The sequence below is a fragment of the Danio aesculapii genome, chromosome 16 (genome assembly GCF_903798145.1).
Source record: "Danio aesculapii chromosome 16, fDanAes4.1, whole genome shotgun sequence".
NCBI classification, from domain to species: Eukaryota; Metazoa; Chordata; class Actinopteri; order Cypriniformes; family Danionidae; genus Danio; species Danio aesculapii.
The window spans coordinates 47,568,235-47,585,623 of record NC_079450.1 but is presented as its reverse complement, the minus strand read 5'-3'; the positions used below and the strand labels follow the sequence as shown (position 1 = coordinate 47,585,623).

At 36.1% G+C, this 17,389-nt stretch overlaps 1 protein-coding gene across 2 annotated transcripts in view; it reads right to left on the bottom strand.

Moving 5' to 3' along the window:
- Positions 1–17,389, bottom strand: part of nbeal2 (neurobeachin-like 2) — a 173,153-nt gene that overhangs the window by 45,720 nt on the left and 110,044 nt on the right. For both annotated transcript variants that reach the window (XM_056474718.1, XM_056474719.1), the window contains 8 exons: positions 14,757–14,915; positions 14,499–14,658; positions 13,029–13,117; positions 10,845–11,540; positions 9,992–10,167; positions 8,416–8,572; positions 6,781–6,927; positions 987–1,304 (listed from right to left, as the gene is read on the bottom strand). In XM_056474718.1, the coding sequence (XP_056330693.1) occupies positions 987–1,304; positions 6,781–6,927; positions 8,416–8,572; positions 9,992–10,167; positions 10,845–11,540; positions 13,029–13,117; positions 14,499–14,658; positions 14,757–14,915 (1,902 nt within the window). The remainder of the gene's footprint in view (positions 1–986; positions 1,305–6,780; positions 6,928–8,415; positions 8,573–9,991; positions 10,168–10,844; positions 11,541–13,028; positions 13,118–14,498; positions 14,659–14,756; positions 14,916–17,389) is intronic.

Genomic DNA, 17,389 nt, shown 5'->3' with positions numbered 1-17,389 from the left:
TATAAACAAGTCAAGGGTGAGTAAATGATGACAGAATATCTTGGGTGAACTATCCCCACGTCCTTCTTCCTGGCCAGTGATGACTTTCAGATGAAAGCAATCAAAGATGAAACAATTGAAGTAGTTTTACATTTTATTCTGGCTCTTCCATACTGTATAATGGTGTTGAATAGTGGTCCTATTCTTGAAGCTTCCAAAAGCACATAATTCTCCCATAAAAACCTTTGAGCTGCCATTTGTAAAGGCATGTCTTTTGAAGCAAATCGATGTGTATTTGTAACACAAATATTTAAATTTTTTATATATAAACTCAAATCGCTGACTTCCAGTGGCTGCCTACTTTGCTGATCTATGACTCAACTTGTGGCGCATGACGCAAGATGCAGACACTTTGTGCTGTTACATGATGCCCACCAAATTAGTAAATATGTTGCTGTATGGAGATCCATTATGGCTAAGTTACTGTACAAAATAAACCCGATTTAACGTCAACAAACTGGGACTCTTGCTGTATGATTGAAGCATCCTTGTTTATAGTTGTGTACACTATTCAGCCGTGGTGATTCCAGCATTTCAAAATGTTATAAAAATTACAAAGTGCACCGCTTACTGCTTTTTGAATTGGAGAGAGTTGGAACAGATCTTTTAATCTCAGTTTCTTTGCAAATCCTGTCTTGTGGACATTTTTATATGCATTACTACAGTGACATGTTAATACACATCTATCCATTAATATCGGTGGATGGGAAAGTCGCACTAGTAGACCACGTTGTGGTGCACTTCAATTCCTATTTTAACGTCAAATAATTAGCTTTTGTTGTGTTTATATCACTCTAATATGACTGTGGATAAACTGAACTACACACAGTTCTGTTCAAACAGCTTCCAAAAGTGATTCCAAACCATAACTTTGCATGATAGATGCCCCTTTAAGACCCCGCGGACACCCTGATATCCCTAGTGTGTGTGTGTATTTGTATACTGACGTGGTTCTGGTAAAACTGCTGCCACTCAGCTGTGCTGCAGTATATCTGCAGGTCCTGGGCAAAGGATGGGCTGCCGTTAGTTGCGGGCAAGTTTGGCAGCTTCTGCTGTAGGGTGGTGCGGTCTGCATGCTGGTCCAGTAGTGCTCGGACGATAGGAACCAGTGGACTCAGCAAAGCCTCAGCGCTCGGGTCTGAACCAGAGTTTGCGGGACAAAGAGGTGCACCAAGACGACCCAGAAGAAAACACACTTCCTCCCAGGACAGACACAAGACTGTCTGCAGCAAACTGTGAAGCTTCAAACATGCCATCTCACACACCTGAGAGAGAAAAAACATCAGATGTTGAAATTTATTGTCAAGGTTTTGACGTTATTTGTGTTTAAATGTTTTGTTATTGCTAAACCATTATTATTTAATGATTTGTAAAAGCTTTTTTAGTATTCAGAACGGCGTTATCATATTGTACAATTTTTTTGTAGTATTTACTATGCTATACTCTATTATACTGCCTTATTACATACTACACAGCCTTTAATGTGCTTATGTGATGCTGTTTTTACAATAATATATAACAAGATATTCTTTATACTCTATATTTATAGTTTTTACTATAAAAATTTAATGTGAAGCAGGATATTTTAATGCAAATTTAGATTATTTATTTATTATAATCTTTTTATTCAGTGTTCCAACATTTTTATTGTAGTTTTATGATTAATAACTGATACATTCCTTTTAGTTTATATTTCTAAACATATTTTAGCTTTAATTCAATCGTATTAATACTTTATCAATATATATTAGTTTGTGCATTAATATTTTGAATTAACGTTTAACATTCTTTTTCAATTTTATTTTTTAACAGTTGTATACCTGTGTCTTTTGTTTTGTTTTTCTCCTTTTAAATATGTTTATTTACGTACATACAATTTTATTTCATTTTTAGTAGATGCCGTAGTTGCCTTTCCCAAACTTATGTTATTTCAGTTGGCTCCAAATGCAAGCTTTCTTGTAGTAAACACAAACTATGTATTGAAATATTTATCATTATATATAGCACTCTGCATTATATAAGAAAAAAATACTAGCCAGTATAAAGTATATACTTCATGGTATGTATCAAACAGTACTCTAATACAGGGGTTTCCAAATTTTTCAGCCCACCACCCCTAAAATAACAATTGACAGCAACTCATGACCAGGGCCGGCCCGTGTGGCATAGGCAGTATAGGCAAATGTTAAGGGTGCCGTATATTCAGGGGGCGCCTATAGATTTAGCCTATAGATCTGTACATTCTTACAGTGACAGTTCTGTTATCAAACAAAACAAATGAGATATTCATTTGCTACTCTTCACTAAATAACTATAGTAACTTTAATCAATATTTAAATGCAGTAAAAAGTGAACAAGATTTTATAACTTGATTTAATTTCTGTATAGGCCATTGATTTTAATAAGCTAAAATTTTTATTTTAATGTCAATATTTTCTAATGCTTACTGTGCATTCTATCATTTGAAGCTAATTGTTGTCCTGTATTTTTACATCCCATTAACATCCCATAATCAATAAATGGCTAGCGCTATCTGTTAGTTTTAACGTCAGCTAATGTTATGGAAGGCCATAGATGTTATGGAAAATAGTGATGGTAATGTAACTATACTGCATCATTCCTTTCTCAGGCAAATGTGAAAATATTGAATGTGCAATTGCTTTACTTAGAAGAATGTCCAAGACAAAGCTATTTGGTTTCTTATGAGTATTTGTACACTACCAGTGGAATTTACTGCGATGTGATGGGGCACCACCTGAAATCATGCCTAAGGCGCCAAATTGGTTAGGGCCGGGCCTGCTCACGACCTGCAATATCCTCTGAGGTGGTTATAAATCTATAAACCTTCCACACAAAGGTGCACACAAGAGGCCCATGTCTATTCATCGTTTAAATGTGAGTGCCGTAAAGGTGTCAGAAAGTATAACTGGATGCCATAAAATCAATCTGCTGCATCTGATGCTATTGCTCTGTATTTAATATAACGTAATCAATCTAGGAGTGGCAAAAAAAGAAAGGCTGGTGGCTTTGTATTTCCATGTTGTTGTTTTTTATGTAACTATTATTACCTACAAGTTTTTTCTTCTGTGGGTTATTACAAAATATAGTAATACTAAAAGTTTTAAAATGAATTAGATTTTTGAAAATCACCTAACTCTCCCTCATTGTCTTGCGGCCCCCCCTGGGGGGTCCTGACCTCCTCTTTGGGTATCACAGCTCTAATCCACAATTACTCCATTAGTATTTAAGGTAGTGCACTGGAGTGGCCTTCATTGTATACAACAGAGAATAGCGTACAGGGTATTGTATCCCACAATGCCTTTTATATAACTTTCCATCATAAATAAACTCCAATTAAGACCAGCTATGACCTTTTTGATCATTATTTGATCACATTTCAAAAGTGAATTCACATTAAATGATTTTAAATTTCATGCAACAATATACTCGGCTACCAGTTTATCAAATGTTTATCATTGCATGAAGCACAGCATATTTACTATAGCATATACAGCACAAGATGCAGTAAACATTAAGATATTATTCCTTGCTTAAAACAAACAATATCTGAAATCATGTTGTAACGGCATGAATCTTTGACTGACGTTGCACACTGAGTCATGTTCCCTTGTCTGTTTTATCCACTCATGGTAGCCTCTTGTCTTTGTGTAGGGTTATTTCTGAAATACAGCTTTCACTGTGAGTGCCACTTGGCTGTCTGAGATTATTATAGAGTTCCTGTGAGCACAGTAAATATTCATGTGAGCTCATATCCTGAGGAACTTCATTTGGTCTTGAAATGATGCATTTATAAATCCTGCTAATAAAAAAGTTAATTTTAACCCACTGTACAATAATTAAGAATGCTACTAGCACTATCATGAATGAACATGTTTGCAGCTTAGCTAACATGAGGCTATCTTAAATGAACATGTTGTGAGCAAGTTGTAGTATGTTTAGCGTTATAAACATAAGCTAATTAGCATTTATATTAGCCATGTAGTAAAATATGCTTCATTAGCATGATGTTTTAACAAGTTGCTAGCATTTTGTAACCCAGAGCTGACACATATTAACTGCTGCTAACATATTTAAAACTTGTTTTAAGAATTAGCATTTTGCTTTTATATTTAGCATTTAGCTCTATTTGGGTCATTTTTACTATAAAGTGCCTTTGATGTCCCACAAGATTGAATCGGTCCTATATGAACATAATGTGAAATAATGAAATTCTGATGTTTTAATATAATTGTTTAAACATTTACACACATGCAGGTAGAATTATGAGTGTTTTGAAATATGTTTTGTCAATTTTTTCCATATTTTTTCATTGTATGGATGTGATATTGCCATGTCCCACACACTGCTGAGCCAACTTCAGTGAGTCTAAAAAGTAGGTAAATTAAGTAAAATAATACAAAATACTTAATTATTCTTATTGTCTTAAAAAAAGGTTGTTTGATAAAATAAGTAATTTTAAAAACTTTTATTTTGTTTTCATAATATTATTGATAATTTCTCAAGTGTCCTTAAAATTGCTGTCCACCCTGTCATTATGGGGTAAAATGCCGCTTTAAGAAACCCTCTGATGTACTCATTGGCATCCCCATGCCCATTTTGCCTTTCTGCAGAAGAGGTTAAAACATCTGCTGTGCACACAGTAATCATCTACACTTATGTTTCCTATTTTTCCTCATATTTTGCTTGAAACTGAATGTTATCAAGCTTAACATGTCCATCCTGTCGTAGTGAAATATTAATATAAAAAATGTCAGAAATCAAAAATATTGTTTTTAAACTGTTTACAAAGAGCTTAAAAAGGGAAACTTTTTGCTAGCTGCAGGTACAACATGTGTTGAATAAATGCTATCTTTAGCCAAAAATATCCTCCGTCATTGTCCATCCTGCCACAAATCCTTCCTTGACAGGGTGCACATATGCATTGATATGGACACTTTATTTACTTATTTAATATTTTATTGTTAATTAGTAAATGTTTTTATGTTACAACACTTATACACACACACATACTACAATAGATGTGATACATGAGTGGACAATACAAACCTTTTGGCAATATCTGTCTCAGTCTATATAAAGGATATCCTTTTAAAGTCTATGTAAAGGACTTCCATATCAATGAGCTGACTGTTTGAAGTAAAAATACATGCCCACCCTGTCATCTTGTGTTCCACAGTCATGTTCAACTTTTATGAACATAAACAAATTATTTATAACCTCAGCAAAGCATCTTGTGTGATTTCTTAATTATCCAATAAGGGCCAGTTAATATTGTTTGAAAGTTTGTCAAAATATTAGATATTTAGACCATTTAGAAAAATGAGCAATGATTGCATATTTTATTGGGAAATAAATCTTTTGTCCATAATTTCATTATTATAAATAGACTTTTTCCATAATCTATAAAGTTGGGTTGGTAAAGGGACACATTACCTTTCTAAAAATATACATTTTATAATCACACTGCAATGAAAATATACTCTAAATTTGTCCATGACAGGGTTGACACAATTTGAGGTTTGTTTACTGTTTGTCTACTTGCAGTTTAAATAAAAAAACGTGCTGGAGCTTGACCAACGTTCATTTCTTACAGCTCTAATTAACACAACTATGTGGTTAAATCAAAAATCTCAAAGTTATTTTTTTTTTTGCAAATTCTAACGTCTCAAAAGTACTTTATAGTGATAATGACCCATTTATACAATGTAAAAAAAGATTTCTGCGAATGTGAACATCTATGCCATCTCAAGCCATCTCAAGGTCAAACAATTAACACTATCACTATCACAATTACAGTCATGATTTAATGATGTGTGAAAAAGACAAAACATTCTTTAACATTTTATAAAAAATAATTTAAAGCTAGATCCAAAACAAGGCTATGTCTTTAATTAAATAAAATTATAATAAATAAATATAAAATATAAATAAAAAATAATATATATAAATAAAAATATAAAAAACTGCAGGATGAAATTTAACCAAACTGTTATTTGTTATGATATAATTACATTTATTATAATTATAAATATGCAGGTTGTAGTACAAATGTTTTATCATTTACTATAACTTTCATTATTCTAATTATGTACGTATAGTCTATTTATTTACTCAGCTCTTTCATTCACAGAAAAGATAAGATGGACAGAAGGAAAATATTATATTAATAAATAAAATATATAAAAAATATAATATATTTTTTTCTTTAATAAATCTGTTTTGTTCAAATGCACCAAAAATATTACCCATATTTACTGAGAACTGGATAAAAATATTCATTTTCAAAATGGGGTGTACTCTATGTTGAGCACTGTATGTTTCTCAGTCAGTCAGTACATATGATCTAATTATAGCTTTGGATGGGTTTTTGTGAGTCTGGAGGAGTCTGATTTAAAAACACACACACGTACACATTCATTTATGGACAACTACGCTCCAGTGGAATAAAGTGAAATAAAAAAGCATTTAAAAAACCGAAAGGCATATCTAATAATCCTGAACATGGCACATGAAAAATATGTGTATTTACAAGACTGCACCTGCAGCAGGGAGTATAAAGTTGTGCAATTTCAAAACCATGAGTGATTTTTATTTAGTGTTTGACATTTTAAGTACATACCACATAATCAGCTAATAAAATTACATTTGTAAATGTCAAAAAGCAGGAATGTTATAGGACAGCCCTGGGTTATTTCTTAGGAAGAGTCTGTTTGCGTGTACCTGTGGGTTCTGCTGCTGCTGAATGTATCCAGTAATGATCCGCAGGCCGATCAGAGACATCTCTTTGAGCTCAGCGGAGCCTGCTGAGCCGGGGGTTGTGTGCCACGCCTTCAGCCTGTCCAGCAGATTCACCACCCCCTCAAAGATCTGAAACAAACAAGCACACACTCCTATACTCCTTCACATATAAACAAACTGTGCACAGCCTACCTAAATACTTCAAACTCCTTTGAAAGCTAGAAAGCAAGAAAGAAAGCAGGAAAGGGAGGAAGGAAGGAAGAAACCAGTGAAAGAAAGCAAAATAGCAAGAAAGAAAGAAAGTAAGAAAGAAAGAAAAGTTTGTAACACATATCTGGCACATATTGTTTTAACAGCAATGCTTAATGTTATATAATTATGTCGTTTTTAACATGAAATAACAATTTGCTTTTATGTTGCTAAAACATCTGAAGTCAAAATTTATAAAGTTCATTTTGCAAGCGCTTTCACATTGAATGAAACGAAATAACATAATATAATAATAAATAAAAAATAATAAATTAAAGAACAATATCAAGAAATAATTTATTGATACTGATTGATGTCCCTTTTTAGATGGATGGATGGACGGATGGATGAATAGATAGATAGATAGATAGATAGATAGATAGATAGATAGATAGATAGATAGATAGATAGATAGATAGATAGATAGATAGATAGATAGATAGATAGATAGATAGATAGATAGATAGCAAGCATGCTACATAGAAATGTCCTGTCGGCGTGCTATTGGAACAGACTTTGCATTTCAGGTGAGCTTGTGTGGTTCAAATATTGAACTATATTGATCTTTTACCATGATGAGCGAGCAAGGTAGTCGACAATGTGCTCTGCTGCTCCTGTTCATTATTCAATGTAGCAACAAACTGCACCTATGCAGCACAGGCCATTGAAGTGAATGGGTTTCATAGCACAGTGCTTTCCATGTCCGGTGTGACGTGGCACTGCAGAACTTTTTTGGCGAAAAAGGATAGATAGATAGATAGACAGACAGACAGACAGACAGACAGACAGACAGACAGACAGACAGACAGACAGACAGACAGACAGACAGACAGACAGACAGACAGACAGACAGACAGACAGACAGACAGACAGACAGACAGACAGACAGACAGACAGACAGATAGATAGATAGATAGATAGATAGATAGATAGATAGATAGATAGATAGATAGATAGATAGATAGATAGATAGATAGATAGATAGATAGATAGATAGATAGGTCGGTAGGTAGATAGATAGATAGATAGATAGATAGATAGATAGATAGATAGATAGATAGATAGATAGATAGATAGATAGATAGATAGATAGATAGATAGATAGATAGATAGATAGATAGATAGGTCGGTAGGTAGATAGATAGATAGATAGATAGATAGATAGATAGACAGACAGACAGACAGACAGACAGACAGACAGACAGACAGACAGACAGACAGACAGACAGACAGACAGACAGACAGACAGACAGACAGACAGACAGACAGACAGACAGACAGATAGATAGATAGATAGATAGATAGATAGATAGATAGATAGATAGATAGATAGATAGATAGATAGATAGATAGATATCAATTCCCCACCTTCTCACTCCATAGTGTATGATTGCAAGTGCCCTCTGCGAATAGGAAGTCCTGGAGCAGTCTAAGAAGGCGGAGCAGGGAAGGCACATGGGGCAAAGACACACCCTGAGAGTCCCTCAGATCTGACAAAGATGACTCCAGCATCATCTCCAACAGGCTATGACACACAACAGACAGATGATGGATCTTGTACACCTCAACTAGCTTATTACGTTTGTTTGCAGTCACAAAACAAATAGATTACAATGTCTTGAACAAGTCCACAGACAGGCACACCCTGAGACTTGAAGTAAAACAAGCTGCAATGCTGGTGATGCAACACTGGAGCCACACAAAAGAAAAGCAACAGCCCAGTAGTGCAAAGAACTTCTGCCCTCCAAAGATCCCCGCCCTGCCCTTCTCTGAACCAAAGGAATCCAGAAAACGATTTAATCTACGGTCCCTCCCTTCAGGCTCTGATCTCTACTGGATTTCAGCTGTTCCCATAATAGGGGAGTTCGTAACTTAAATTAAGCCTTACAAAGCACAAAATGAAAATGCTTCACTGTAACCAGTAGTATTATTGCTAGGGTGTTGAATATAATGGTTAAGGGTTTAGCTTATTGGTCCATATCAAATATGTTTTGACTCCTTTTCTGCATGGATGTGCTTTCATTGACACAATTACATTTTAAGTTTTTTATTATTATTTCCAACTAGTATTTAAATGTGTTCAAATGTGTCTTCAGAACACTTGTGTTCAGATTTCATAGAGACAGCCTGGTCTCAGCTGGTCAGGCTGGAAGATGACAAGCTAAAACCAGCTCGACCAGCCTAACTAGCTATGTCCAGCTTAAACCAGCCCAGCCAAAACCAGCTATGTCCAGCTTAAACCAGACTGGTCAAGATGGTTTTAGCTGGTCATTTTCCAGCCTGACCAGCTAAGACCAGCCTGGAAATGGCTGGAAACTAGCCTGGAAATGGCCAAAACCCTTCTAAAACCAGGCTGGTCAACCAGCTAAAACCAGCCAACCAGCTTAGGCAGGTTTAAGCTGTTTTTTCAGCAGGGTTAACCAATGGCTAACATGTTGTAGCATGTTTCTAGCACATTTAACAGGTTGCTAGCATATTTAAACACATGGTTAGCATGTTTTAGCATGTTTGTAATATTAATTAGCAATGCTGCTAGCATGTTTCTAGCACATTTACTGCTTTGCTACCTTGAATTAACTTGTCTTCAGCATACCTTGCTAACATGACTTAACATGTTGCTACCAATGTTAGCAAATTTAACAGGACAGAGCCATGCAAGTTTGTCCTCTATTTGTTTTTCTTTTTTCCAATTAACTTAATATATTAACTCATGAATGATCTGAACTTCAATAACACTTGTGATATCTCTTCTTGAGGCAAAATAAATAGTTAATATCTGAAATTCAGGTAATCAATTTCAATCTTCACAGTTTAATTCAAGATAAAAGTGTCTTTCTTTAATTTTAGGATAGAAACTGAGTACATTGCTGGTATTTCTCAGTTGTGTGCTGTCATTTTCTCATAACCTGTAAGATACAAAGCATTAAAGTTTTATGCTTCTGACCTGCGTTTGATGTCGTCAGGTGGCCGCACCAGCTGACAGGATGACCCAAGCTTGGTGAGGACAGAAAACACCTGACCTCTTTCTCTCCATATCACATCATCAGACCCCTCAGTGCCAATCCACAGCACAGAGAAAACAATGTTTGTCAACAAATTACACAACTCCTCCTCTGGAGCCTAAACAGGGAGAGTGAGAGCAGTTCTTAGATATTTATAAAGTGTAACTAATGGAGTCATGGTTCTTAGCCTTCTGGACTTCAAGGCCTCCCCCATTGTCCACAACAATTTAAAATGGTCACTTTTCCAGTTGTGTGAGATTTATAGGATTTTGAATAAGGTTAAGAATTGCATTTGACATCCTGTAATATTATATAAAAATGGTCATAGAGTATCATTTTATAAACTGACATCACTTTATAAATTGACATCACTTTACCAGGTCCAGAAGTCAGACATTGGTAACAATGGTTCTTCCACTATATATATATATATATATATATATATATATATATATATATATATATATATATATATGAAAGTCTATTATGATTAGAAATTTAAATTCAATGACCTTCAGTATTTACGTCCTGCTTTTAAGATGAATTATTTACCTGCAGAGAGCAATAAATATGCTGAAGTGATCTAAAAAGTTCTATATTGACAGAATACTTGTGATAAGTATGATTATCATTTAACCATTATTACATGGCTTTGTCTTGAGGCCTTGGAAGTTTCTGGTTAAGAACCACTGTCACAGAACTCTAAAAGATTTGATTGCCCAACAAAGTATTGATCTGGAGTTCTTAAGGTCTTCAGGGCCTTAAGAAGTGATTGAAACCAATTTCAGCAAGTACCTGTGGGTTTGATGTATTGGAGATTGTGTCTGTGGGTGGTTCTGTGCTGTAGCTTGTGTCGTCCAGAACATTGGACAGACTGGAGCTCTTGCGGGGTCTCATGCCTAGGAAGGTCTTATTGTGCTCTAGAGGTGAGGGAGTCTCTGGCTGGCTACCCACGGGGGTCTGGGGTCCTTTCTGAAGATTTAATTCCAGCTCAAAGGGTGAGCCGAATGGTGAGAGGGGCTGATACACAGCTTCATCTTCCTCCTGCAGGCGAGACGATGGTGGAAAGTCCACAGTGTTAGACAAGGTGGACGAATGACTGCTTTGGTCTCCGGAGTCAAATGGCTTAAAGTGGAGGGAATCATTCTTGAGCTGCCCTGTTAATGGAGGAGACTGGGAAAGGTCAGAAAAGCCTTCAGAAGCATCCTGAGTTTCTGCTTCTTCCTCCTCGTACTCTTCTTCATGGCGGGCAGCGAGGGAGATGTAGACGTTCTGCCGAACATCCTCTGTTACGCTGTCCTCACGACGGAAGACGGGTCTGGAAAGGACTGGGTCCAGTGAGGAAGTGGGGCTAGATAAAGAATTGGACTGGCTGCGAACACGAGACTCGTATGATTCTTTGACGTAGAGTTTGGTGAGAACATCCTGCCAGCCTGACTGATGAGCGAGCTGCTTCACATACTCTTCATTGGAGTGGATCAAGCAGAAGAGCTGCAGGGATAAAAGAGATAAACAGAAATGATTGGTTCATTAACTGAGAATATTTAAATGCAGGAATGTTTCAACACATGCAGAAGGATTAAAAATAGAGTTCACTTTCGATTTTAGAATGTGCAAGATTTTACAAGTGAATCTATATCATCAGATAATGTTTTTGCCACCAGAACCTGTTCATGAACAGAACTCAAATATTTAAGAATGACGAGTAGTGGTCTCTGGTGGAAGTTTAGGTGCGAGGATACGGTGAGCTCTGTCCAGCTCGGGTGGTGAGGTTAACACCTGGGAACCAAGGACATCGACCAGAAGCTGAGAAAAAAGACCGTCAGTTGCGGCCCCTCAATTGATTTGGGTAAGCGCAACAATTTGAATGTTTTGGCGCCAGCTACGACTCTCAAGATCAGAGACTTTAGCTTTAAGCCCCTCATTGTCCTTTTGGAGCCTCGAACACGTAGCATCGAGTTGATAGAGCTGCTGACAATTCTCTGTAGCACCGGACTCGAGTTTCCGATGCGAAGATTATGATCAGCCACCATGGATTGAATGTTATCTAGTTTGGCTGCCAAACTTTCAAACGATGTTTTGAAGTCTTTTGCGATCGAGGTTCTAAAGTCGTCATGTGATGCACGTATCTCGGCTAATGTGTCGTTAGCACTCTGCAAAAGAGAGCCTTCTCTTTCTTTATCGACTTGTCTGCCCCTTCCTTTTAACATTTCAAAAGCAAGTTAAGTCATAGAACAGTAGGTAAACGAATATTGTCAGATACCAACAAAAGCACTAATGTTAAAAGACAAAAGGGAAACGTTTTTTGGGAGCGGACTGCACGCGCATGACTACTTCTTATGCGCCATAACTGGAACTTCAGAACACAAATATTTTTGATGAAATCTGAGGGCTCCATTTTCATCCTCCATCCTCCAGACAGCAACAGTCCCAAGACATTCAAAGTCCAGAAAAGGAAACAAAAACATTCTTTGTGACTTCAGGGGTTCAAATGTAATCAAACTGTAGCTACAAGAACACTTTTGTGTGGCAGATAAAACTGTAAACACGACTTTGTTTTGCTTATATTCTCTCTTCATCATCATGTCATCAAAGTGGGTGTTTACAATGTACAATACAATGTATTGCCATTAGAGTGAGCAGCGCAATGTGCAAGCATCAAATTCCTCATAGTAATCATGCACCACTATCTAATGTGGGAGATATAGGCAAACAAAGTAGGTTTTACAGTTCTTTTGGTGCACACAATTGTTTATGGAGCTTTGCATAGTTACAGTTGAAACACTAAAGTCACATGGAATGTTTTGTAACCTTTTTTGTCCACGGAGGATGAGGGAGCTCTCGGATTTCTTTTAAAATATCTTATCTTGTGTTCTGATGATAAACGAAGATCTCAGGGGATTGACACAACACAAGAGAGAGTAATTAACAGAATTTAGATTTTTGGTCTGACAAATTGTTTAATAATCCATCACTCACCTTACGAACGATTTCTAGTCGAGCACTGAGATCGGCACGATGGGATAAGTACACCACTGCCAACAAGTCTTTAAAACTAGGAGTGGGATCTGCAACAAGTAAACAACAATACAGAACTGTCACCAACTAATGAGGGACTACAGAGCAAAGCAATCACTGGCAATAAAGACTGTATTTCTGAAAAATTCCAGTAATTTGATTGTGAAATTCAAACAGCAAAACTTCTGCACACGGTTGTGAAAATACTTCAAATTAAAATTTTATTTGTCACATAAAGAGTCATAAATAGTACGATATGCAGTGAAATGCTTATACAACCACCCGTGACTTTAGAAAAACCAAAAATTTAAATAAGTATCTAAATCATGGAGTTTAATAAGAAGTAAAAAAAACCCAGACAATTTTAGACATAGAAACAGAAGTTATAGCTAGGCACACACGGAATCTGCACACAGACAATTCCACAGATTTTAAGCCCATCATTGATTCTGTTTATTTACTTGAGTAAATGTGTGTAAATTTGTATTATTCAGTTTTTTAATTAATTTCAGTAATATTATTGACTAGTATTAAAATATTCATATGATTTATTTACAATACAGTTGGTAAATTAATATTTTCTGACTTTTAATAGATCTATTATATGAGAGACTTGCTTTGTTTACTAAATAAAGTGGATTTAATTAGATTTGCACTGTAAACATTTCATAAAAGTTAAAAAGGTATTATTTTTTATTTCATATATTAAGGTTTTAGTTATGATACTCTCAAAATAATTCAAAAATAATTCACAAACACAATTCTGCACAGAAATAGCTAAAAATGTCCGCAGATTCCATCTGGCCCTAGTTATAGCTATAGAAAATATGAATAAATATAAAACATTTACAACTTTAGATGTAAAGAACATAGCTATAGAAAATAGAATAAAACATGAAAAAACGCTGTTCAAACTAATGTAGAAAACATATAGTGTTACTAATAAAGTGCATGGTGCATAGAGAGGAAAGAGTATATCCTACAGGTGGTTTGTCAAGCCCACTCACCTAGATGGAGGACACTCAGAACTACACAATTTAAAATTATATTGGTTTAAATTGGTCACATGGATTCGCTACCCTGACCAACAGAAAGAGGGTTTGAAGGTGACTTCTGTGTGATCCGTGTTTATACACTACTGAAAAAACGGTCACACTTTATTTTGATGGTCCGTTTGTTGAATTTAAATTACATTGCATCTGCATGCATACTAATTCTCATTAGATTATATGTAGACTGTTAGGTTGGGGTTAGTGTAAGTTGACATGTACTTGCAAAGTCTCTTATAGTCAGTTAAATGTCTGTTTAGCAGCCGTATCAACAGATATTAAGCAGACAGTCTACTAATACTCAAATAGACCATCTGAATAAAGTGTTACCGAAAAAACAACAACCCTTTTGTCAGAGAAAATATATCTAAATTTAGTTTACCTGTGGCGAGCACCTGCTCATACAAACAGCGCACAGTAGTCATGGTGATGGGGACATCGCCAAAAGAGCAAACCAGCCCAAGGTAGCCAGAGTCCTTGAGTTTGATGAGCTGTTTGTTGCGATCATGTACACGCTCACTCTTCAGAACTTTATACATGACCTACAGAAGAGCCGGACAAATATGTTTACGCCATACCTAAAGTACAAATCTCATCGTTTTGCTTTCAGTAACCATTTAAAGTGCGGATTTGTTCTCACCCTGAATAATCTCTCTCGAGCCTCATCACCATAGTTGGTTTTGAGGAGCAAATAGTATAGCTGCTCGACCCTTCGCTCTAGAAGAACAGTCACCACCTGCTCACGTGGAGGAGGAGAACTCTTCAAGACAGTGTGCAACACATCTAGAACACTGATCACCTACAGAGACAGAGAGCATTCAGTCAACCAGCAAAGTCTAGTCATACCCCTATAAAATGAAGAAGGTATCCTCAAAAAAAAAGACATCCTACACAACTAATCCACAAATCATTTCATATACTATTTATACATACGCATATACTGTATAATGTATATGAATTATTGACATGACATTGTATTTTGTCTCAGATTTTTAAACATATTTAATTTTTGTTGTCCTTTGGTGAGATACCGCTGTCATACAGGTCTGACATGTCACGGAGAAAAAAATAGTATGCTTAATTTCTTATAAAATAAATAGCACAATATGAATATAAATGTACAACAATGAAGATAAATCACTCTCATGCTTTTTCTATATTATTAAGAGTTGTTTCCTTGATTTTGCTGTCACAAGACATTTTTCCTGGTACAATTAGTAAAGACTGTCAGGATTCTGCCACTCTGGTCTTGTAAATTCTTGTTTTGGTGGCAGACCAAAACAGTTTAGACACTAGTCCTGTCTTGTCTTGTATGTTGTGCTCAGCTATTGTATGTTTTCTCAGGTCGAGTACTCATTTTCTGTAATTGTGTGTCTTTTGTATGAGCGCCGCTTGGTACTCGTATGAGCACCACGTGGTACTCAGCCGCTTAATGTGGTCGTGCGAGTTCTGGACTTGCTTGGGATGCGCGTTTCGGTTTCGATTGGCGCTGAGATGAAACATGCACGTTGCATGTGTAAGTACACGGTGAGTGTTTTCATTTATCGTGTACTAGTGTCATCTGTTGGTGTTGTGTTTTGCACGTGGTGCTTCAAGCCTGGTTTATACTTGACGCATCCGCTAGTTCGCTTGAGTGTGCGCGGCGAATGTGACGTCATCGCGGAGTTTGCGGAGGTTTGCTTTGGGTGTGCACAACATGATTTTGGCTGGCGGAGCGCATGTTTTTTTTCAGAACTAGACTCGAGCGAACAATGCACGCGGCGCCACGTTTGATTTGAGTTGAATATGAAACGCTTTTAAGAGATTTTGTCTGAAACAGGTATGACTGTACAGACATCTTTATGATCCGTGATCATAGAGATAACCAGATGATCAATAATTCTTGGCTGGAAATTGCAACAGCCGTGGGAAAAGAGGAAAGTTTTTGTTAAAAGATTTGGAAAAACCTGAGGGATAAGTTTGTAAAAGCCAAAGGAGGCCATGGCAAAAGTGGAGACCCGGGTACACAATTACAGAAATATGTTTTTCCACCAGTCATAGGTTTTACACTGATGTATGTTACAATTTAGAATTTTAAACAATTTAATAGTTACAAAACTATAATTAAGGAACAAATAATTTTTTTATAACTGGTAAGGAATATTTGAACCTATCAGTTTACAATATATGTGCTTTATTGGAGATAATGGTCAGGAATGTTGGACCATTATTGCCTTTTTAGCGTAAGTATAGGACAGAGACTAGCCAGACAGTAATGTGTGAATTGTGGAGCGGGCTAAATAATAAATAAAAAAAACATCTGTATTTTTTATCAAGTGTACATTTTTTTTGCTTTTATTCTTGCCATAATAAATAATATATTTGTAGAGCAAGTCATGTTCTGCTGTCATTAATATTTTAATAAACTTTAATAGGTAAAACTGTCCTATAGCTAAAATTGAACAAAAGCAAGTGATGCATCAAAGTTTGAATTAAAAAAAATCTTCAATGGTTATAAAAAACCTTATAATCATTAAAATAGTTTATAAAAATAATAAAAATAATTAGTTTAAAAATCTTTAAATTATATTAATGATATGACGAAGTTCCGGAAACTTTCTACTTCTTTTTTCATCTATCTGTCTTTACGGTCAGTTTCTTTTGACCGTTCCCTGTCATTTTAAAGAATATCACAACGGCGAATGCGTCAAGTATAAAAGCCTTGTCTGTTTCGCGAGGTGCGTGCGCAGTCAGCGGAGGTGCGTGATGCGGCACTAGGCGAAAGTATAAATCCAGCTTCAGTGTCTCATGTGAATACGCGGTTAATGAGTTCTCTCATTGACTGCATATTCTAGTCTCGTTTTATGTGAGCACATGGCTTGTGTTTCTTTTTGCCCTTCTGTCTATTGTCTAGTCCCACAATCCTTGTTAACCCATTATTGGTTTATTCAGTTCACCTGCTTGTTTGTTAATTATTTCTGCTTATAGTGTCCTCATGTCTGCTGTCCTGTGCCAGTTCATTGTCGTATCTTGCCTTTTCCTGTCTTCCAGCCCTGATCCCTGCCAGCCTGCCCAGTCTAGTTTGTTTTGTTTGTTCCTTTGTTTTGTTAATGTTTTCCCCCTCTGGGTAGTTTGTTTTGCCTTTTATTTTTATTTTATTATAAATAAAAACCCATTTCCCTGCACATGAGTCCTTGCTCCTTTTCCCCACCACCAACCGTGACAAAGATGCTGTTTTCAGTAAAAACCCATATGTTTTCTTAAACGCTATACTTAAACTACATAAACATAATC